General features: G+C 33.0%; 2 protein-coding genes across 3 annotated transcripts in view; both read right to left on the reverse strand.

Moving 5' to 3' along the window:
• Nucleotides 1-4,485: 4,485 nt before the first annotated feature.
• On the reverse strand, nucleotides 4,486-10,322 carry LOC134259220 (fibroleukin-like). The gene is made up of 5 exons (XM_062741819.1): nucleotides 10,277-10,322; nucleotides 7,778-7,920; nucleotides 7,545-7,641; nucleotides 6,703-6,870; nucleotides 4,486-4,742 (listed from the first exon to the last, which is right to left on the reverse strand). The coding sequence occupies exons 1-5, from the start codon at nucleotides 10,320-10,322 to the stop codon at nucleotides 4,486-4,488; spliced, it is 711 nt and encodes a 236-aa protein (XP_062597803.1).
• Nucleotides 10,323-19,000: 8,678 nt separating this feature from the next.
• LOC134259226 (uncharacterized) overlaps nucleotides 19,001-24,369 on the reverse strand; it is a 30,684-nt gene continuing 25,315 nt past the window's right edge. The window contains exons 13-17 of one of the 2 annotated variants that reach the window (XM_062741827.1): nucleotides 23,521-23,655; nucleotides 22,553-22,876; nucleotides 22,034-22,213; nucleotides 20,709-20,810; nucleotides 19,001-20,195 (exon numbers count right to left, since the gene is read on the reverse strand). In XM_062741827.1, coding sequence (XP_062597811.1) covers nucleotides 20,098-20,195; nucleotides 20,709-20,810; nucleotides 22,034-22,213; nucleotides 22,553-22,876; nucleotides 23,521-23,655 — 839 coding nt within the window. In that variant the 3' untranslated portion in view covers nucleotides 19,001-20,097. The remainder of the gene's footprint in view (nucleotides 20,196-20,708; nucleotides 20,811-22,033; nucleotides 22,214-22,552; nucleotides 22,877-23,520; nucleotides 23,656-24,369) is intronic. The other variant, XM_062741828.1, reaches the window with a different exon arrangement.

Consider the following 24,369-nt stretch of genomic DNA (forward strand, 5'->3'; position numbering starts at 1 on the left):
TAACAGATACAACAACATTAAAATCCACAAAAAAGCGAAAGCATGGACATCACTAATAAAGCATCAACGCTAACTAGTAAACCGACAACTACAACGGTAATGACAACTAAAGCAAACCTGAAAACAATAAACCGTCTTTTCCATCAAGCTTAACTGAAGTAAATACACAATTTATATCGCAAACTACAAAATCAACAACCAACATAGAAACATCAACTCCTCAACCATAAACTTCAGAATCGACCACAATATTGGAAACTAGCACGATTAGAACAACAGCAAAACTAGATACACTCCAGACTACAACAATAGTTGAAACCAAGTCAACTATAAGTACAGAAACCTCCCATCCTGCATAGACATCCAGCGTGCGTGTTGGCACTACAACTTCAATTGACAAAGGAAATACCAACGACAAATCGATTCAGGTTAAAGCTAGAAACACCCACTTAATTGGTGGGGTCTCAGTTTCATTTAAGGGAATAATTATCATAATGGTAATGATAGGGCTGGTTGCGCGGAAATGTAGGAAACTGTAAATTTTTATTTCATGCAATAAATACTTTAAATCTATTTATCCGGGAGAACTTTATTTTCGCGTAATTACGCAAAACATGCTCGCGAAAATTTTCTCGCGTGTAATAGTACTCCTAAAAGGAAAGGTATGGTCAGAATTTTAATTTCTGTATTTAAAACTGTACATCTCATATTAAAAGAAAAGCTGTATCTTATAACACTGCACAGCTGATAACAACGGTAAAATTTGATAGCTTCATTGAAGCAGCATTGGGAAAACCTTATCATGGCTGCTGCTGACGTAGTTGAGACAGATTAAATGCCAGATGGCATAAATCAGGGAGGAGAAGGACAAGCTGAAATAAGGAAAATCAAGTACTAAATTGGTCCCTATCATGAGGTTTTGTAATAAAGTCGGGTGTGAAGTGTCATTGTGTTTATGACTGCAGAGAAATAAAATTCATTACATAAGAAATAAGCTAATTTAAGCAATTGTTTATTTATAGGGGAAAGATTTACACATTTGAACTTTTAAAAAAGTTGGAATTAAAATTAATTCAATTATCCAACGTTTGCAGCTAAGTTTTTGATTAAAAGTTTAATGCCCAGTTTACTGCTTTTTTTATCATTAATTCCTATGTTTGTTTCCCTGAAATCTAAAACACTAGAATCATTAGAATGTGAAAATATACATGTATGTCCTTTATTACATTCAAACTCAAAAGCAAATTCCAAACACTAAATTGGCACATTTTCATTTTCATTCCGGCATGATAATGTTTACTCTTGGAGCCAATGTGTTCCGAATACGTCATAAAGTGCGGATTGTGGGAAATATTTAGCAAGCGAGATAACTTTATCTCCCAACATTTGGTGTCGTATCACTTTATAATTAAGTAAAAACAGATGGCAATATCAGGTAAAGTTCATTAATAACAGGGGCGTAGCAACAGGGGGGGGGGGGGGGGCAGCCCCCCCCCTTTTTTCCCAACCTTAATTATACTATAGGAAATTTTAATTTTAAGCCTTGTTTCCCCCCCCCCCCCACTTTTAGTGATGTACCGAAAATGTAGCATTAGAATTGGTACTGAAAGTAGTTAACACTGAGAAAAAGTTTAAAGTTTACCAACCCCCCCTCCCCCCCCCTCGAGCTCCCCCCCCCCCCCCCCCCGATATAGGATTTTCAACTTTGGGCATCTTTTCCTCTGGCTCCCCCCCACACTTTCATAAACGATGCTACGACACTAAATAATAATAATAAATTCAAGGAATGAATTATCAAAAATTTATTCTAGACCCGACGTTTCCTTTAAGATTATATAGAGCAATAATCACAATTCGTGAAAATTTTAAATTTTGTCTCGCTAATAAAGAGTCACTGACTATCCCGCGAAAATAAGATGTCGTGGAAATTAAGTGATCTACAGTATGATACTTATAGTTCTTAAAAATTAATAATTTAACAAGAACGTGTAAAATTAATTTTTTTTAGTTCATAAAATAAATCAAATTAGTTTTATACGATAACATCAAAAGTCTGTTTTTGAAACATAATATTGTTTATAGTTTTTGTTCGATTACAACAGTTCACATATCCATAAAATGTTGAAAATAAATACCAACGAGAAGTCTCTGTCGAGACTGTAGCTCTACTGGTTTGTACTTATCAAAAACCATTGCACTTTTTTATGTATCTTTGTGTAGTCTATTTGTGTGCCAACTTATATTGAAATCAGACCAAAACTGTAGAAGGAGTAGCGTTTTAAAGGAATTTCACAGAAAATTCTATTTTTAGTAACCATGGCAACACCGTTCATCGAAATCAAAAACTGATGCACTATTCTATGTATCTAAGTGTAGTCTACTTGTGTGCCAAGTTATATTGAAATCAGACCAAAACTGTAGAAGGAGTAGCGTTTTAAAGGAATTTCACAGAAAATTCTATTTTTAGTAACCATGGCAACACCGTTCATCGAAATCAAAAACCGATGCACTATTTTATGTATCTTAGTGTAGTCTACTCGTGTGCCAAATTATATTGAAATCAGACCATAACTGTAGAAGGAGTAGCGTTTTAAAGGAATTTCACAGAGAATTCTATTTTTAGTAACCATGGCAACATCGTTCATCAAATTCAAAAACCGATGCACTATTTTATGTATCTTAGTGTAGTCTACTTGTGTGCCAAGTTATATTGAAATCAGACCAAAACTGTAGAAGGAGTAGCGTTTTAAAGGAATTTCACAGAAAATTCTATTTTTAGTAACCATGGCAACACCGTTCATCGAAATCAAAAACCGATGCACTATTTTATGTATCTTAGTGTAGTCTACTTGTGTGCCAAGTTATATTGAAATCAGACCAAAACTGTAGAAGGAGTAGTGTTTTTAATGAATTTCACAAAGAATTCTATTTTTAGTAACCATGGCAACACCGTTCACCGAAATCAAAAACCGGTGCACTATTTTATGTACCTTAGTGTAGTCTACTTGTGTGCCAAGTTATATTGAAATCAGACCAAAACTGTAGAAGGAGTAGTGTTTTTAATGAATTTCACAGAAAATTCTATTTTTAGTAACCATGGCAACACCGTTCACCGAAATCAAAAACCGATGCACTATTTTATGTATCTTAGTGTAGTCTAATTGTGTGCCAAGTTATATTGAAATCAGACCAAAACTGTAGAAGGAGTAGCGTTTTAAAGGAATTTCACAGAGAATTCTATTTTTAGTAACCATGGCAACATCGTTCATCAAATTCAAAAACCGATGCACTATTTTATGTATCTTAGTGTAGTCTACTTGTGTGCCAAGTTATATTGAAATCAGACCAAAACTGTAGAAGGAGTAGCGTTTTAAAGGAATTTCACAGAAAATTCTATTTTTAGTAACCATGGCAACACCGTTCATCGAAATTAAAAACCGATGCACTATTTTATGTATCTTAGTGTAGTCTACTTGTGTGCCAAGTAATATTGAAATCAGACTAAAATTGTAGGAGGAGTAGCATTTTGAAAAATTGTTTACAGACAGACGGACAGCTAGACAGACAGACAGACGGACGGACGCCGGACGCATTACTATCGCATAAGCTCTTCTGGTCTCTGACCAGTAGAGCTAAAAATTAACACCAAACTTTTTTTTTTTGCAAAGATAGACATTTTCAATCAATTGAAAATTGGGGTTTACCTATTTTGTTGGTTAAGCCCCCCACTTTCAATTTGCTTCTGACGCCTATGGCTCTGTCTGTGCGTAAGGCTTTATTTTCCACGCGATACGCGATATCACGATAAGTATGAGCTTTTCAATGACATTTTACGCAATAACTCCGAATGACCTGGGGAGGATCCTTCAATGACTTTAGACCATACATTCTCTTTTCTTTTTGGGTATAAAACAGTAGAACAATAGCTGCAATCCTTTATTTCTAAACTTATAACATAAACATTTCAGTAGGAAAAAAATTAAAATTAAAAACTAAATATCAAAAAGTTAAAAATGTTAAAACAATGAATAATTCAATCAATGAAAAACAAACTGCACAAAAATATACAAATATTCACGGAAGTTTAGAACAATTTTTTTTTATTTTGATATTTCATAAATAGTCATATCATAGTCTCATTAGAATCAAACGAAATATTGTTGAGTATATGTTAACAATTAATGGCGGTTTTAGTTTGCAAATTGCAACTCTGTGTTACAATTACACACCAAAAATTTACACTTTAAGTTTAAAAATCCCTCACATACGATTCACATGAATTATTCAATGTTAATTTGCACTGACCTCTGATTTATATTTTAACTGTGTCTGTAGCTTCAATGAAACGTTAAAATCAGAGTGAAGCATATAAAACTACGTTTGGGTAAACATATCTACTAGAAAATGATATTCAGATCAAGTACATGTTCGTGATCGAATTAGAAACACGGCAAATGTAAATATACATGTAAGATCAATGTGAACCTATAAACTTCTTATCGTCATAAGAGTCTCCTTAATAGATTCCCCAGAATTAAACGTTGGATACCAAGGAGATCCCCTTCTATCCGGGGACCAGGCACCATTAAGGAAGGCACGATAACATCCGTTGAACCACCAACCTCCTTTATAATAAGCAGCACAGCTTCCTCCAGCCCACCGATCGTTATCTCTGTCAGACGTCGTAAATTTCATCCCAGACAGACCAAAGTCAGATGAGTCTATGTGCAACATACCGTCACCTGGAAAAAACAAATTTTATATTTTATATTATTTAAGGAATTTCTTTCTAGTTAGTATAGTATGCCAGGGACATCAAGGATAGTGGTAGACATGGGATAATATATGCATACATTTGTAAGTGGCTTTACATTTCATTGTAATGAAAATTGTATTTGTAAAAAATGTAGACATAGATTCAAATTACACGAGGACTTCCCCTGCCAATAGTACATGTACTCGGCCACTGTCGTCAGACACAAAGGAAGCCGCACAAGATTTACATGTATATTTGGTCTCCTTAGCGTCAAATACAGAGACAGATGCGCACGAGATTTGCATGTATATAGCATATAGCTTCTGACCTATCAATATGACCTGCCTAATTTACATTCCAGTAGAGTTATCAAGCAAATCAACTCCGCCAACATTCTAAGAGTTATCACAGAAAAAAATAACTGGAAATATGTGTGTATATATCATTTCAAAAGCTACTTTAGGCTATTTTTAAAAGTGTTTCGTTGTCCCCTCCTTATTACTTAAAATAACACGACACAATTTTTCTGTACCTTTCTGTACACTTAAAAAATTTCATTCCTCTTGTACCGCCAATACGTATGTTGAAAAGAACGAGTGCACTTATGGGCCCCGGTAAAATGTGAAAAAATAAACAATCAAATTAAGCAAACTTTTTTCATCTCAAATCATTAATTGATATCTAAACCGTACGATTCAACAAATTCTACCGCTGAAATCCACGAATATACGAAGAACAAAACCATAGAATGTGGCAGGGGTCAGCTGACATTTGTGATTTTCTATAGTAAATCGAAAACGGTCATTCAATTCAAAGCTTTTGTTTACTATGAGTCTAACTTTGTACAAACTTGTGCGAATGACTAAAGACGCATAATACATCTATAAAACTTGTGAGAAAGTAGGAATTTTGTACACGTTTAGGCTGGTACTTAACATATTGAAAATGTACAAAAAGTACAATGCTTTTACTATAACAAATGCGATCTGTTTACCTGTATGACCCACGTTGAACCCACGTGTGGAATAAATTATTTAAAATACTTGTGAGTTCTACCCAGGTAAACATTCATCAAAGGTGCTCACAGTTAAACATCGGCAGGTTTTATATCATTGAGTCAAAGTCGTGCCGCTTAGAAATATTCGTATGAACACGGGTAGGTGTTATTGTCATTCATAAAAGTGTCAGAAATATTCAACATTCTTGCAAGACAATGAAATAGGTATTGAAAGCCACCTAAACACTCCTTTTTAATTTCAAATTCAGTGAAACTATTATTGTATTTTTTAATGCAAGAGTAGCAATTTCTTAGTTTTTCATTATGGCTACAGGATCACACAACTTCATTCAATTTTTTAATTAACAGATTTGGCACAAAATGTAACATTCCGCAACCCCCCCCCCCCCCCGACTATGATCCACCATCAGATTGTTCAAGTGTCGATTTAAATATCTATTCCTCTTGATTTACATAAACGAAAGTCAAAGAAGGTTTGGTACGACTTTTCCGGATTTAGGGTATCCATAGGCATTTAAAAATATTCAATTGTTTCAAATCCATGCTGATTTAGGTGATGCTTAACGTGCTTTTAAATTAGAAATATGTACCAGTATCTAACTATTACCAAAAAAGAACGACTTGGTTATATATTCTAAAGTAAAATGGCACATAAAAAGGGCCCATTAAACATTGCTTAAGTGCACTTGTCCTTTATGGAATTTTCTTCTCCCCCACTTCCTACCGTCCTTATAAATTTTACTAATGAGTCTGCTGGAGAGGATGGATAAGCAATCATTTTAAAAATGGCTTCACTGAAACATTAACGTTTTGTGTTTCCTTTAAGTTAAAGCATAGTTAAATTCTACACTTTTTATTGTGAAAATAATTAAGCTAAGTCTCTCTCTCTTTCTCTCTCTCGTTTATAATGTGAAAAAAGTACATGTACCTAGAGTTCCAGAGGCATTTCCCGCCAGAAAAAGTTGATAGTTATCTGCTTCATTCGAAACTGAAAACTGATCGTACAACTCGTATAGTTTGCTGCCGTTCCCTAGTGTGATGGAAATGTAGAGATTTGAGTTCCTTCCCTTTGTTAACTGGTGAATGACGTCATTTCCTGTGAAACAGGAAAATTGAAGTTTAATTAGTATACGACAATTCCAATTTAAATCAACATAAATGATTCGCTGAAATATAGTTTGCTGCCGTAAACTAGAGTGATGGAAATGTAGAGATTCGAGTTCCTTCCCTTTGTTAACTTGTGGATGACGTCATTTCCTGTGAAACAGGAAAATTGAAGTTTAATTAGTATACGACAATTCTAATTTAAATCAACATAAATGATGCGCTAAGGACGCGCTGAAATATACAAAGTCGTGTATTAAGTAATGTTAAGGACGTTTCGTCTTTAGAGCATTGTATATATTGCATAGATTTTGAATCTTGAAGTGTCAGAGAAAAAGTCCATCATGCGAAACGAGTTCTTTTTTTCTTAATTTTGTCCGTTTATTCCCTTGAATTCAATTACATATACACATTTGAATTAAAACTTCTAACCATAAACATGTACAATTGAAAAATAGCAAATGTTTGTTCCTTCAATGATAGAAATAATGTACTAGAGCAATAATCTTTTATAATATGTTAATAATTACCTATCCAGAAGTCCTGTCCCGCGTCAACGAATCCCTCTCTATAAATGCTTAATGTCATATATAATTTACAAAAAGCAGATGTCTGATTTTTAATGATTATATAAAGGCATTAGATAAAAAATATGTTAATATTTACCAATCCAGAAATCCTGTCCCGCGTCACCAAATCCTTCTCTATATTCGTCCCATGTTCTATCAAAGCTCATAGATCCATTTACACGCTTTTGAATTGCCTTCCAAATAAAATATATTATTTCAACAATACGGTGTACTTTTTGACAAGGATTTGAAAATTGGATATTTTTCTTTAAAAACCTCCTGAACGAAACAAGTAAAAAATTAAATGCATGTCAAAATAGATAAAAATACCGTCCATCCCCCTCCCATTGTGTACATATCACAGAAAACTGTAGCAGGTCGGGCTCGGGATCCATACGGGTAAATCTCGTACACGCCCGATCGCAAATTATTATCACCATTTTCACGGAGATTCTCACAATCTCTAGGTAGATCTAAAACAGAACAAAGTAATTTGGATTATAATAATTGGTTTTAAACGGTGTGAATGCTTTGATGCTGATCTGATATCCTAAACACCATTTGAATCGGCCTTGAGTATTTTTTTTATACTGAAACGCAACATCCTACTTTAGGGGGAAATGATTATGTAAAGTAAAGAATTTTGTATATTAAAAAAATTATGGATATTTTCAATTTGGTAAATATGTATCGATAATTTAACGGTTGAACGATTTTCATACCATAACCGGAAGTCAAGTTTGAGTCTGTTTAACAGATATCAAAAATTGCATGTTTAAAAAACATTTGGCAATATTATGGAGTTTTAAGGGTTTGAACTGTTCACCTTAAGTAATGCAGCTATATTTCAATTAATAACATATCCTTTCGTTTCCCGTAACAATGCTTAGGCCTCTTGAAAATGGCTTAAGTATGCATTTCCATTGCTCTAGCTGCAAAATCTCAAAGTAAAGGTGATGGAGAGTTGATGATGCAAAAATACTCTACAAATGCATAAATGATAGTCCTTGGACCGGAAGTCCAGGGTTACTACAATGCGCTAAGTTAGAGAAAATTCGACTTAATCATCTGAAAAAACAGGCATTTAAAAATGGCAAAGAATTATTTCTTTGCTCAGATCTCGATATTGATTAACCTATTGTATCATTAAAATTAAGCTGCAATTGTTTGTTTAGGACAGTCTTGCACGTTGTAATTGAATGGCTAGGAGGGGGTGTTTTAACAGTCATTTAAATTGTTTATCAAATCTCTGATGTTCTGAATTGTGTGTTTAGCCTTACTGTATTCTTTTTTGAAAATCATTAGATAAAAAATTCTGCGCTTCAGTATATTTTGTTAAAGCTGAACACGATTCGTAAAAGGAATGTGTCCGCCTTTTTTATTCGGATTCTCGCTATATCTGCAGACCCATTGATAACGGACAGGACTTGATCAAGGTTCACTGTAATCAGTTGACACTGGTGTAGACGGACGTATGTTATACAGCACTTTATAGCGACAATGATAACGTAATACTTCGTCTATTGCAGGAAAGCAAGATTCCAAAGAAACCATTACAATTATAGTTGTACAGGTCAGTGCATGACACATGCAAACGCAGATACATGTAACTGCAATAAAATGTAAACAAAGGTAATGCAAGCTAACCACAACGAACACGGGTCACCATTCCACGCCGAAGCCCGTGACAATAAAGCAGTCAGTTGTAACGAAGAGACCCTGGTGTTAATGTATCGTAGATAATATCGAACATTGCGTATGCCTATTTACGAGTCGTATTCAGCTTTACATTTCTGGGTCGATAGATTTTATTTCGTTACATTACATAACTAATTTTGTGACAGTTATTTGCAAAGTATTTTCACCTACGGTTAAAAAAAGGAATATGACTGGAGTTCAATGATACAACCATTTATATTAGAAGTGTTCATGCTTTTAAATTTTATGTTTTCCATCAGTGGACATTCTCTTCCGATATCAGTCATTATCAAAAAGTCACCAACTAGACGAATGTATAGTTTATATACTTTAAAGAAAGAAATTATGTATGTTTCAATTGTATATGTCATACATAGATCAAATTCATTAAGGAAATTTTGATAAAAATAAGAGACTTTACTTAAGTGCAGCACAAGCCTGATCGAGAACCCGATGATAAATATTATTAATAGTTATATAGTACATGTAGTCTTAAAACCTAGACAAATTAGGTCCGATTTCCACGTCCCATTCTCAAGACACAAAAACCTTCCGGATCCTCGCTGAAGATGGAAATCAGAGCATTTAATGTGAAATTGTTGATGGATTCCTATTCCATCCCAGTCCTGGACATTCCACGACGTATTTTGCACGTTTAGGATCCCACAGTCTGTCAAGAGAACAAAATAACAAATTAGACCTGAAGGTGTGATAACAACATATTGTATAATTCTTTTTGGGGACTGAAAAGTATGTGGAATCATTCTGTGAAAGAGTATTTTCTAAGTTATTCTAATTTTGACCCCCAGGGTGTGGTAGGTACTGTAAACGTATTACATTAAGGGATGTATTCTATTTAGCGATTTTGGTGGAAAGAAAAGTCCGCTAAAGCAAGTTTACCGCAAAATGTCTTGTATGTAAAATGTTATTGCTAGCACATTCAGATAGAGCTTAATCCAATTTACGCGAACGTGTTTAAAAATTAATTTCCGCTAAATATTATTCCTTAATGGTATTACTAGGGGAGATCTGGTAAAGAACAGCAGAGTTTAAGTTAAATGAGCGTCATTGCCCATGTCCATCTTGTGCAAGGTATTTACCTCCATGCTCTTAACGATTAAAAAAATTTACGATTTTCCACAGAGAATGTGATTACGGCTAGATAATACCCTTTCATGTTGTCTATTTCGAAAGGTTCATTATTATTCATCTAATCGACGATTAAAAGGAATATAGCACTTTGAAGAGAATACTTCAAATTGTTAAAAACTGATGTCTTTTATTAATGATTTATGCTCACTTTTAAGCATGGATTCTTCGATTTGTTTCTCTGTGAACGAATTTGGAAATGAGTTATTAATCACAATAGCTCGGCAGTTTTACATTTACGTATACATAACTATGGTAACCCTCTAATGAGGCAGGTTTTGAACAAAAAGAAGAAATAAAACTTGTAAGTTTGTATTCGATAAAAGGTTATTTTTATCTTGATTTATCTTGAGTATTATATTTTAGGTCACCCGAGTAAGTGCTGTTTTCGTCCCTTGTCGTGCGTCGTGTGTTAACATTTGAACATTTTCAGCTTCTTAGAATTATGCAACCACTTAACAATTTTAACCAAATTTGGGTGAAGGGGAACAACAGTTGTGAATTTCATGGTCCCTTGGGCATGAGGGGTGGGGCCAAAACTAGTAAAATTAATGCAATCTATAAAAATCTTCTTCTTTACTCCTGAGCATCAAGCAGTCAAACTGTTGGCATAATTGTAATCAGCATTAAGTCCTCTACCAAAATTGTGAAACCAGTAACTAAAGAAAGCATTCTAAGTATATTGTTATGATAAGCAATAGTGCTTTTCTTCAAAATGGCCTCTGGTGTAAAGTACGAACCAAATTCAATTGTTTGAAAATTGTTGTATGATGCTCAGAAGACCTATAAAGCCCGTGGGCCTCTTGTTGTATGAAAATTTATATAGAAGACATTTTCAATGTATTTGTCTTCTTAATTTTTACTCACCGACTGTTACTTCATGAGAGTTAATGTTTTTTGCAATCAAAACAAAAAAATGGGCCAATTTCTTGACATTTTTCCAATGAAAATCAGAGATTGCAGCTTTAAATAGACATCTTTGGTCAATCCAATATTCTTAAATAGGTATATCTATAGGTATACAGGTATATAGGTGAAAGTTTAAAATTTGTTAATTCTGCATTCAATATTTTTTTTTTTACATTTACTGCTGAAATGGTTGGAGAACTTTTAAAATTACATAATAATTATAATCTCCAATTAGTGTCGGATTTGTTTATGAGCAGAGTATGTACATGTATTATGACCTTGACCATGCCACTCCAGTGTGATCAAGACAAAAGACGTAAGATTCATAATCGAGATTTTACCTGAGGAAACGCACCGGAATTCACCAAAAGGTTGAAGGATGCATTTTTCGTTGAGTGCGCAGGACGATGACGAGCAAGAACGTATGAGATCCTGGAAATTCATAACAATTGAGCTGAATTATATCAACGAAGGAAAAAAAGAATTATAATCTTAAAATAAATTTGAAATCGTCAAATTTTAACGTTAAGGAATATAGATTACCTTATTCCATCTCTCTATCGCTGTGTATATCCAGCCCGGACTTTGCCTGTACATTTCTGGCTCAGTAGTGTGAATTTGAAAGTTAATTTCACAAAATTGTGCTCCTTTAAAATAATTCACCGATCTGCACCTTGTAGTCCTTCGACATTCTCCGACACAGTCTAAAATACTATATTTTGTGTAATACTTGATCACCCTATTAAGTAATCTGTATCCATGTTGAAATGAAGAAAAGCTTTCTTTGAGATTTCCGCTGCAACATAAAATTAGATAAAACAAGATAAATGAAGAATTAACAAATTTGAATTTCTGCATGACTCCTGGCTTTCACTTTAAACAGTGTTATGTGAGACGTATAAACACTTTTAAGATACTTGTTCTTTATGTGTTGCTGTGAATCAATATTTACATTATCAAACATGAATAAAAGATGAACAAATTATTTCAGTTGAAAAAGAATAAGTAATAAAGCGTGTGTGTATGTCTCTTTACCTGGACGGATTCCATGAATTACTAATAAAAATGTTTAAGAAGTAAAGTATTAGTTATCTTATCACCTTTTAAAATGAAGAACAGACACATGCATTTATTTAACAAGGACATTGCAAAGCAGTGCATCTCTCGCAAAAAGCATATCTATAATCAAGGCAATCTCTCACCAGAGGGCGTTTTTACACGCAGCTCTATCACCTTTGTTATCGTCTAAATTACAAGAATCTTGTAAAAAAGAAATAAATTATAGATTCCAACCAAGTTGGTAATGTTTATAAATGAAAATAGAAATATCAATCTGTAGCACTTCTTTTGTTCTTTCAAAATTTGGATATATATTAAAATAGCTTCAATATATACGGCACTACAATGGTTTTTTTTTTTTTTTGGAATTTTTTCACACATTTTCATTTTGAGATCAAGGAGTCAAAGTTGGAGAGTATTTAGAGAGTCAGAGAGCTCAAAACACGTAACATCATTGGCAAAACATACAAAACAATCAATGTTTATACAATTCATGTTGAAATTTAATTATTTGACAATCCGCACTACTTTTAGACGACAACAGAGGTGTAAGCGGTAATCAAGGCTGTCTTTGACATCGATCCCGATGCGAATTATGTCACTTCTGTTTTGCACAAGAATTAACTAACACACATTCACACTCTTTCACACGAAAACAAGCACGTTACGTTATCCATTCCAACTCTGTTGCGAGTGGAGAAGATAATGAATTAAAACGTATGTTGAATATCATTGACTTTTCATTGTGCGTAAAAAAATTTAAACAAATTTCAATACAGAAATGCATCACGCTTTCTTGTAGACTGCAATTGAAAAAAATTATTGAAAATATTACATACTAAAATCAATATTATATGTCATATCAGCCCGATTGGCCCTAATTCAGCCTGAGGGCTGATGTGACATATCATATGGATTTCAGTATGTAGTTTTCTATACATCATATATTGAAAATACTTATTATGCAAGTTCACATATGGTCATGTAGAATGTTTTGTGCTTGTTTATGACATTTTTCTTTAAAATCTAATGGAGACAATTTTACGTCACTGAAAAAAAGACCACAATTGTCATTAAAAAAAATATTTTATATGAATATTGAAATAAAATCCAGAAAATTAACTTTAAACTTTATACAAACGCTACTTCCGGTTTGATATGGATTTTCAGCCCGCAGGTCCGATACGTGATTTGGATTTTCAGATCGGTTCGTGATATGAGGTATTGTGACGTCACCTGTATCACACCGTGCATAATCGGTGTATCTACTACTAAGTATATGACAAGTAGAGCTTTTTAGAAAAGCTTACCGTCTTTAGCAACAACCTTAAGCAGTAAACTGATCTACACCTATCAGGCCGTATTTTGAATTTGTATTTCTACATTAGCCTTTTACTGGCATTAGCTCTACCACGGTTGTCGCTCGGTCATCTCCGTGAACTTTGACTGGCCTAGAGCTTTTGGCAAACCTCGGCTGATTCCATTACCTTTTTCAAACAATAAAGGGAAAAAGAATGATAACAAATTGAAACCTGCAAGCAATAAAAATAAAATTTATTTACAATGAAATTAAAGAGATCCTTAATCTATTGCTATTAAAAATATCATGTTATTAAGGATTTAATTACTGCTGATTTTGTTTTTTGTTTTGTCATTTTTTTAAGATTGAAAATCTTGCAAAATTGTTAAGTCGTACGAAAATTAGATCATCAGAAAGTTATCTTCCTTGCCTTGAAAAGCATTTCAACCAATGAAATAATTTAAAATTTTCACATCATGCAATTTCTACCAATCACAAAAGAGAGGAAGTGCATTGTCCGAAGACTGTAAAAAATTTCAACTAGTATATAATACCGTCTTCCAAGGAAGACGATAATAATATTATTTATTGCACTCCATATTAATCACAAAATTGCCATATTAATGTAAATAATTTATTTCAGAAAACAACATCTTATTTCCTATGTTGCCAACGGGGAATAGGTGGTCGTGATGAAGAAATACCTTTTGATGGCACTCCTTCTTCCATTTTGGGTTCCATTTTAAAGACATTGATTAAATGGTCACGACCAACACAAAAAGGAAAAAAAAAATCTGCTTTACAAATCTCAACAAGCAAGGTTTTGTTTGATTTTTAATGTTATTCAAATGAGTTAAAGCTAAATCGATCAGGTTTAGTAAAAATAATTGATCATCAAAATCTGTCAATGTACGTTCTGCATGTTGTGTATGTATACTTTCCTGTTAGTTAACTGGGGATTGTGGACACACACACCTAATTAAGGTCTATTGTCTAACCAGTCGGTATACTGTACACTGTTAATCTGTTAATTTACCCCGTTTCCCAGTCTGTATAAATCTGGTCGGATGTCATGTTTAATCTGATCGGCTGTATGTTCCTCTGAAAATCGATTTTGAATAACAATCACTGAAGATCGACTAGATTTTGACAGATACTTAGAGCTGCATTATATTTATAAAAAACGAATTGATTCAAATTATTCATGATGTAAAAGTCAATCTTTGAAAACTAAACATTTTTATATCGGTAGCTCCCCCCCCCCCCCAAAAAAAAAATAAAGACATAGATTTTTTTCATGAGAACATTATACGCTAATACAGGGAACTATTCTCCGAGGGCTTGCTCGAGGGGAATAGTCCCTGTTAATGGTTTGATAAAAGAGCTATCCCACTCACGAACAGTGGAAAAGCGTTCTATTATACTGATGTATAATATAATTTCTGAGATTTGAATTTTTTTGTAGTAAGATAATAGTGCAAGAATAATCTGAAATCCTGATAACGTCACAATGCTACTGAAGTCATTATGACATCATCAGTCAATAGATTTATCGCTGGACATCAAAATTGGAGGCAAAACTTGCATGAAAATTTTCCGAGAGTGGATAGCAAAAACTATACCCTGGGGTATAGCTTTGCTATGCGTGAACTATAAGAAATAGCTATTTTACCTTCTGAACTTTATATAGAAAACATTTTAACAGAAGTATAATAAATGACTTTATATTCTTGTGAATTCTGTAGCGGAATGTTGCTTTTGACACATGAAATAAAAATACCATCTTTTTTAAAAGTAATATATATATTTCGTATTTTATGAATAAAGATAATTTTAAGAACAAATTGATTGATTTTCGGTAGTGAAAAATTAAGATTTTATTACTGTTTATAATTTTTTTTTTAGAAAAAATAAATAATTATAAGACACCGGGGGCAAGCCCCTGTGGCTGTTAGCTAACTTTGTTCTCAGTACCCGAGTTTATGCATGTCGACAAAAATGTTATATAGAAATTACAATCGAGACAAAATTATGAGTTGAAATAGATATTGCGTAAATGATATTGAAATAACTTAAAAAGTTAGTAAAATATTCGATATAAGATGCGTTAAAGTTTAATGAGGTTTGACCATTAAGTAACCATTAAGCTCAGCTTAAAGGTGGCTTAATGGTAACTTAATGAAGTTTGGACATTAAGCACCTGTAAGTTGCAGCTTAATGGTGGCTTAAAGGAATTAAATTCTTTAAGCTACCATTAAGACACCATTAAGCGATTGCTTAAAGGTGGTCTTTCGCCTTGTATATATAGTGTCTTTCTTTACACATTATATGCACATCCACCTGTCTGCATATATCGTTGTCGAATAGCTAACAATATCGCTGGTTGAAAAAATATACGTGTGTTGATATTTTGCCGGGCGGCATTAAGTGCCTACCTTGAAAGTTAATGATAAATATAAAATGTTGAATTGAGAAGCATTTTCTTGGACCAAATTAACAATGGTTTCCTTGTTGAATACAAATACGTGTATAAATATATTTTGGTTTGGAATATGGTCCAAGATAACGAACCGTAATATAACTCAAAAGTCTATTGAAAGAGTACATTGGGAATGAAACAATCACGGAACTCTAAAACATCAAAGGTGGTTCTCAGCTGCCTTGCAGGAGTGAGCGTTCTCTATCAAACTGTGTGTGATCAATGTCATGATCGGGCAATCAAACGAAAAAAAACAGCCTACAATAATGATGACCTAGCAATATGAACAAAAAGTTTCATTCAATATTCGACTCCAGGAAGGATTGTATTATTTTACTTACAGACTTGTTGTTTGGACCATAGAATTTTTTTAATTAGTTCTTTCACCCCCTTCCCCGCAGTCAAGCATTTTAACGCATATACCATTTCCTATTTCTAGCGAAAAATTACGCATAAACCGTTTCCCCACAATGACGCATTTTCACGCACTTTAAAAAGTTCAGTTAGTCTTTAATTTATTACCAAATTCCTTTTATTTTGTGCTTGCTATAGTCTAATAAAATAAGAAAAGTTATTATGCGCCCGAATTTATTCGGGACGTATATTGCTTTTGTCCTGTCTGTCTGTTTGTTTGTTTATCTGTTTGTCTGTCTGTTGTCAACTTTAAGCTTCGCCATAACTTTTGAACCGTGAGAGATAGAGACTTCATATTTGGTATGCATACTCAACTAAATAGGCACTTTCAACCGACACCAAGGTCAATGACCTTGTGACCTTGACTGTGACCTATATGCTAAAAATAGCTTTTCAAACTTTCGCCATAACTTTTGAACCATAGGAGATAGAGACTTTATATTTGGTACACATACGCCACTATTTAAGTGCCTTCAAATGACACCAAGGACAATGATCATGTGACCTTGACTGTGACCTGTTAGCTTAAAATTGCTTTTAGAACTTTGTTACCGCCGGGCGCATAGTGTTTCACAAACACGTCTTGTTTTCTTATTAAAATATTACGTAATAGTATTATTTACGTTAAACTTTAGAGAAACTTGTGCCACGCTATGAAGTTCCTGCGGGGAAATGGTAACGTCATATTTCTATCACGTAAACATTAAATGTATGTTGCATAACAATTCAGTAAGTTGTAGAGTTACCCTTGTTTCATCTGTTTGTTTGCATATGGAGAAATGGTGTTAATTATGCTCATTTATGTATCGGCAATATTAGAGATAAAATGGTGATAGATTCCATGATAGTTAATATAAGGACCGTTAACATTTGTATATCAGGCACGTAGCATCGTTTTTGAAAGTGGGGGGGCCAACCTGAGAAATTTTTTTTTACTTACCTAAGAAAAGTTGACAAGCAAAAAAAAAAAAACAAAAAAAAAAACGAAAATTGAAAATTGCACAAACTCAAAAATCCTATTTCGTGGGGTGGGGTGGGGGGTGGGGGTAGTGGCCAACTTTTTTCAAGGCAAAGTTCCTTTCACTTCCAATTTTTCCCAAGTGCATTCCAAGTGGGGGGGCCAACCATCTTTTCAATAGACATTTTCTATAGTAAAGGTAATGTTGGGGGAAAAAGTGGGGGGCCAGGCCCCCCCCCCCCCCCCCCCCCCCCCCCCCCCCCGATACTACGTGCCTGTATATACTAACAATTTCAGAAAGAATTCTTCCGTCGATGTTTTAATTTTCGAAGCGTGAAAACATAGTTTTATTGAAGGAAAAAGCACATGATTAGTGTTTTTATCATTTTTGGTGATAAAATGTAAGTGTCTTTTGCAAGATGACAGAGTTCTTTCGTCGATTAATGGTCAGACGATTTTTGATTTTTACAAAATACATATGATTAAACAATTTCTTGCACTAACGTGACCTACTTACTATTAAAAAGACCGTATCACGAATTGTCAAGAATTGTTAACAGTCAATCATGCAAAATTGTATCAATATCACTATGACGAGGCTTATAGAAATTAAAACAAACCAGGTTTGAGTGTTTGAATAAAAAAAATGGTATATTTTGAGTTTTTGCAAGATCTTATGAATATTACTGAGTTGTAAATCACGTGGGAACTATCTCATGAATAAATTTCACGCCATTTCTCCATATGGTGAGAGCCTTGCCTCGTTTAAGAAATGGTTGTATGTTAAGCATGCTCAGGCTTTGCGAAATAAAAAAAAAATTACGTTCATGATAATAATTAGTTTTGTTGATACATGTAGATCCCTATTAAGGTCTTTTGAAGTAATATATTCAGATATGAAACAGGTGTCTCAGACTCTGTGGTATCTTTCATTTCGAGATGATATATCTTAGTGTTGAATAGAAACCGTTATCTCCAGATATTTTTTCATTTCAAATTCTTCTCTCCTCAAGGGTATTGACCAATCTTACTGAGTACATAATTATGATGAGCAAAAAATGCCTCGTCTTAATTTGTGAATTTCATTACAGGGAGGATGGATATTGATTATATTTTGGAAATATGTAAATTTTTGAAGAACATAATTACATTGAATGATTAAAAAGATACTTTTCCAAATTTATAAATTTTTTGATCGTAGGTTTATGAATTCTAGTCTTAGGGTTGTGCTTTGTTGAATCTACAGTGAAAATGCATTGTACCTTAACATTCTTCTCTTCAAATTCAAATGATCAATCATGTGTATGGACTGCAAACTGAGAGGAATGTATTATTTTGTACATGTATTATACTGAGAGATCAATGGAAATTTTTAATAATTACACCTCGACCTGAATATAAATCCCCAATTACATTTATGAATAATTTTAGGTCTTGTTTGTATTGATTTAATTATGTAGACACTACATATGTTTAAAGTTTATTTATAGAAATGATGGAAAATGATTTCTTTGTTCGTTCAAAATATCAGAATTAGAGTTGTTGAGAATCTAGGAGCCTTTATAAAGTAAAAATAGGCAAACGGTATTTATAAATAATATTTAATAATAATTCTTGGTATACATTGTGCATATAAAATATCAAAGACAGGGGAACCTAGAATCGCATGTTAAGCAAAGAGGTAAATACATGGATATACACCATTTTGTCTAGCATATACAAAATTTCCATACAGAAAATAATTAAGCTATAGAAAGACTCTACAAAACGGTAAAATAATAAGCTAGCTGTAGGCATCCTTTACAATTTGAAAGATATCTGTGTTATTCTCAATAAATTGAATTTGTCCAAAATATCTGTATTCGTGAATTCAATTAGTTATATACATAAAGCGTAAGTTTAAAAAAGGCATATATGTAGAAATATATTTTCCAGGAAAATTAACCTTATAAATCTCTTTGATTAAGGATATCCGATCCTCAGCCAGGAAGGATAACTCCAAAAATTAATATTTTAATTTGAAATACATCAAAATGAACATTGAAAATGAATTTTTTATGCAACAATTTTCATTTCATTCGTCTTTATAAGATACAAGGTTTTTGGAAGTCTTAGAAAAGGTCTAAAAGTTGACATTTGTACCCTGTAAAAGGGAAAAAATATTACAGCTATAAAGAAATAAGATTTTCTTAAATCCAGCCTTACATGTAGATACCAATGCTTATTACTATGATATGAACCAAAAAGTAATTTGTGACGTGTTGCAATGATAGCAAAAGCCTTTTACACTATGAATTAAAGAATACATGACGGAAATAGAAAACAAAAAATACAAAACAGTATAAAATTAGTATAAAAAAGAGTATAAAATCATGACAATTTCTCTGAATGCCTGGATACCGATCGTTTTTTAACCTAAAATATATATGTTGATAAATTTGCACTTAGAAAATGCATTGCTGATATTCCAATTCGCTTTTTCTGCAAAATATTGGAGATTTGACAATTTCCACAATAAAATATGATTAACTTTCATCTTTAACTTTAAAGAAATACTGTGGATAAATTTACACAATTTTGTGGATTCAGAGATACTTTTATGAGTATTTTTGATTACTTAACATAATTTTATAAACCTGAGGATCGGACTACCTTAAAGGACATATTTAACAAACGTGAATAAATCAAGATAATTTAAGAGTTGACAATAGCAAAGCTACAAATATAATAATATAAACACTACAGCACATCCGTTGGTCATCGTGTCCGCTTGTTAACCCACCTAAAATATAAAAGAAATAAAACTAGATGAATTATTATTTTTTTCAAAATCTTAGTACTTTTAAACAAACAGATTTAACATAAGAAGAGGTGTGGAATCCAACATTCAGATGGTCATTAAATGCAGTGATAATTGGATAAATAAATTGTTTTAAGACATTAAATAAAATCATTTTAAAATTTTGGAATAATTAGAAGAAATGCCGTTCAGAAGATTGATATAAAATACATGAATTTAGCATCATCTTTAAATGAAGTGCAAAAGTATGAGTTCAAAGTCATTACGAATATTCGTATACTGTGAAATCACTTATTTCATGGGAGTTTAATTTTCGTTGTTTTCTTTGAATAGAGAGACCCACGAATTCATTACCACCACGAAGTGTAAAATTTAATACGCATTTCTTACTAAACATTCTCCAACCACGAAATCTAATCCCCGCAAACCAAAATTTTTCCTAAAACCTCGAAAATTTGACCGCAATTAAATGTCATTTTACAGTATCTAATTTACCTGCTTCCAAAACCAGTTCAACGCTTTGTCTGTCCATAGTGCATAGAAACTTTAGCCCTGGGGTATATTTTGTAATGAAGCCATCAATTCCAAGAGGATGTCCTGTAAAGGGTTAATGAAATTCATGACGTGTTGGCATAAAGTTAGTTTTGTTTTTATTTCTATTGCCTTGTGCATTAAATTCTAAAATATGTTCAATAATAGTTTTTGTTTTACCTCCATTTGTCGCAGGCATTGTATTATAAATATGTTCATATGGATAAATGTTCTTCTTTCTCATTCGTCATGTGCATTATATTTTACATGTTCATATTATATTCTTTTTTCTGTTTGTCATGTGTATGGCAAGCCCTTTTTCTATTTATTCGGAAAATGAAATTTATCCTGACATTCCAGAAATATCTCTGAATAAATAGAGATGTCTCCAAACTTAAATAGATATCTCTCATTTTAAAGACACATATCTTTGAGAAAGAGATGTCTCTTAAACTTAGAGAGATATCTCTTTTTTAAGAGATATTTCGTCCACTAGAACAGATACTTGCTATGATTACGGTACACACTTTATTGCCTAGAAAGTTAGAGGTGAAAGCAATAGCTGCATTGTTCAACTTAATGGACAGTGCCAGGTAAATTTAGATTTAAATGATAGCACACTTGATTTCTGACAACTTCCGATGTAAAGCTTCATGAGTGAAGGTGTCCTCATCGGATGGAAAAAGTAATACATATTTCTCCAAAATACAGGCCAGAGGGAGTTAAATACTCTAAAGTAGGTTAGACACAAGCAAAAGCTTTTAGTGTAGGTAAGCAGATTCTGAAGTAAGTGTTCCAGTTTAGACAAAAATATCACAAGTCTTTGTAAACATTCATGATTTAAAGACACCGTTCGAAACATTCTTTGAGAATAAAATTGGACACTATATGCAATGTTTATAGTGCATTTGTTGTCCTTCTTTTTTCTTCACATTTTATTTTTGATATTCATGAAATGGTATCATATATTCTGGAACACCCTGTACATTGGGGTTACATGTACTTGAAATATAACGAGACGACTATTAAAAGTACATACTTTAAATTTGATGTATTTTTATTACTAAAACTTTATAGCCCTTACATTTCATAAAATCCCTTCAATAAATGCACATTTTTTTTGGTCAATAGATTACCGTGATTTTGGAATTTATTTTTAGTAAATATATTACCGTGAATTTGGATATCTATTTTCAGTTTATAAATTGCCGTTATTTTTCACATCTATTTTCTAAGTCAGTTGATTATACCGTGATTTTTGACATTTATTTTTAGTTTATGAATTATACCGTGATTTTGGACATCGCACTCCGTTCTTGAGGTACTCTGGTTCCATCTGCATATTTCTATAGGGACCCCAGCAGTCCAATCAATGATACTTATCTGCTCTGACACGTTGAAGAAACTGTGTTGACACATAATAACGGCGTGTGTTTCGTTGTGCGTGACATTTGCCTTGAAACATGAAACTGAAAGTAAGGAAAGATAAAATTAAGATATATTGAAGCTCATGTATCCTTACTCAGCAACTAATACATTAAAATATGCTTACAGTTAAAAACCAGGGGCAAACAGTTTTGCTTCATTATAAACGTTTAATATTCGTTATATCCCTATACATGTACAATATAGACATTACAATTACATGCATTTCAAAGACATGAGGAATGAAAACGATTTGCTGTTAGCTTAAATTTATTACATTTAAAAAGCGTGCTCTTTATTACTTGTTCTACTAATCCATGAAACTCGTCATAAAAAAAGGTTGTTATCTTATTCATTTTTGAATGTGAAACTGATATACTCACAACAAGGAAACAATGTGATATTTTTGCTCTGACCAGTTCCGGCATCACACGTGGTATTAACCAAAATTGAATTCCCAGAGTTCTCTGTGCTGTTAGATGTCAAAGTAAACGTCAACTTTCTGTACGCTTCATTATAGCCCCCCACTACACAGGTGACTCTTTCATCGGCAGAGTTACGGGAGTTTTGACATTTTTTGTCATCTTTCGAGTCTTCCTCAATTACAACACTTGTAGAATTTGAATCACAGTCAGTATGAATCCCAAGTTTTTGAGTATCTTTATAACAAAAACCCTTTCGCATTTCGTCTTCGTCTATGACCTCCTCTATTAAAGTATAATTCATGTGAGACTAAATTATACACATTCTGAACATTTTTACAATGAACATAATTCTACAAAACATTTTCCTTAACTTTGTATGAAATGTTTTGATAATGATATTCAAAATAATTGTGTATATTAAAAAAAAACTCATGTTGTAATAAGTGTGAAAAATAATCAATACTCTTTATGCAAAAATCTCTAAGTTTATAAAATCTGTTTAAAGAATTCAAAATTGACGATGAAAGTATACTAGTATTTTAAAATCAAATAGCATTTGCTTTAAATGCGCAGTACAGTTAAGGGTATACACATGAAAATAATTTGATACCAGGTCAAAAAATCATAATTAGGTTTTACGTCATGAACTATTTACCGATATTGGCAGAAATTTGTAACAAACTGCAACATTTTTATGTTTAAATAAATAATAACTATTGATTTTCTCGTATATAAAATCTTAAAATTGTTCTCTCTTTAATGTGTTCTTTGGTTGCATTAGGGTTCAATAAAGCACTTGGACTCGATGGCACGGAATGTTGTTTACATTTAAAAACGTGGCTAAGATACATGTGTGCAGTAGATATAAATAAAAAGTGGTCTTCTAAAATCCCATAGATATTGTCAATCTGAAACTCAGTTATTACTTGGAGGTGAAATGTGTCTCGTAATATCTTCCTGAACGAACAGCAACTGGTCAATTATATGCATGACTCCATTAGTAGCTCCTTCGTCCATATACAAAACATTCGCTGATGCATCTCCAAAGTAAATCCGTACATCTAAAAAGATGTCAGTTTGTTTATTGCTTAAGTATGTTACACTCCCATACATTCTATGTGCCAGTCAGACACACAAGGTCATTACATAACTAAATCAGACACACAATGTCATTATATAACTACGTCAGACACACATGGTCATTATATAACTATGTCAGACACACAAGGTCATTATATAACTAACTCAGACACATAAAGACATAAAATAACTAACTCAGACACACAAGGACTTTATATAACTAAGACACACAAGGTCATTATATAAATAAGTCAGACACACAAGGTTATTATATAACTAAGTCAGACATACAAGGTCATAATATAACTAAGTCAGACACACAAGGTCACTATATAGCTACGACACACAAGGTCATTATATAACTAAGTCAGACACACAAGGTCATTATATAACTAAGTCAGACGCACAAGGTCATTATATAACTAAGTCAGGCACACAAGGTCATTATGTAACTTACTCAGACACTCAAGGCCATTATAAAACTAATTCAGACACACAAGGTCATCTTATAACTACATGTAACTCAGACACACAAGGTCATTATATAACTAAGACAATTTTGTACCTCAGCTAAGGATTGAGCCCGGGACTCTGGCATGCCAGTTCAGTGTTCTACGAATTGAGCCCAAGCTAGTAGGATGTCATATACATGTATCTTACACTACTATATACATTTGCTCTCCTCTTCCGAAAAA

The sequence above is a fragment of the Saccostrea cucullata genome, unplaced genomic scaffold, assembly GCF_032062105.1.
Source record: "Saccostrea cucullata isolate Sc308-1 unplaced genomic scaffold, CSIRO_AGI_Scuc_v1 ctg3534, whole genome shotgun sequence".
Lineage (NCBI taxonomy): Eukaryota > Metazoa > Mollusca > Bivalvia > Ostreida > Ostreidae > Saccostrea > Saccostrea cuccullata.

What these genes read in the sequence shown, in the direction of transcription:
- LOC134259220 (XM_062741819.1), bottom strand. Translation starts at nt 10,322, where the DNA reads ATGAAAGGGTATTATCTAGCCGTAATCACATTCTCTGTGGAAAATC. An exon ending in CACATTCTCTGTGGAAAATC is followed by an intron (nt 7,921 to 10,276) that starts GTAAATTTTTTT and finishes GTTCTGTTTTAG; the next exon opens with ATCTACCTAGAGATTGTGAG. An exon ending in GGGACAGGATTTCTGGATTG is followed by an intron (nt 6,871 to 7,544) that starts GTAAATATTAAC and finishes CCTGTTTCACAG; the next exon opens with GAAATGACGTCATTCACCAG.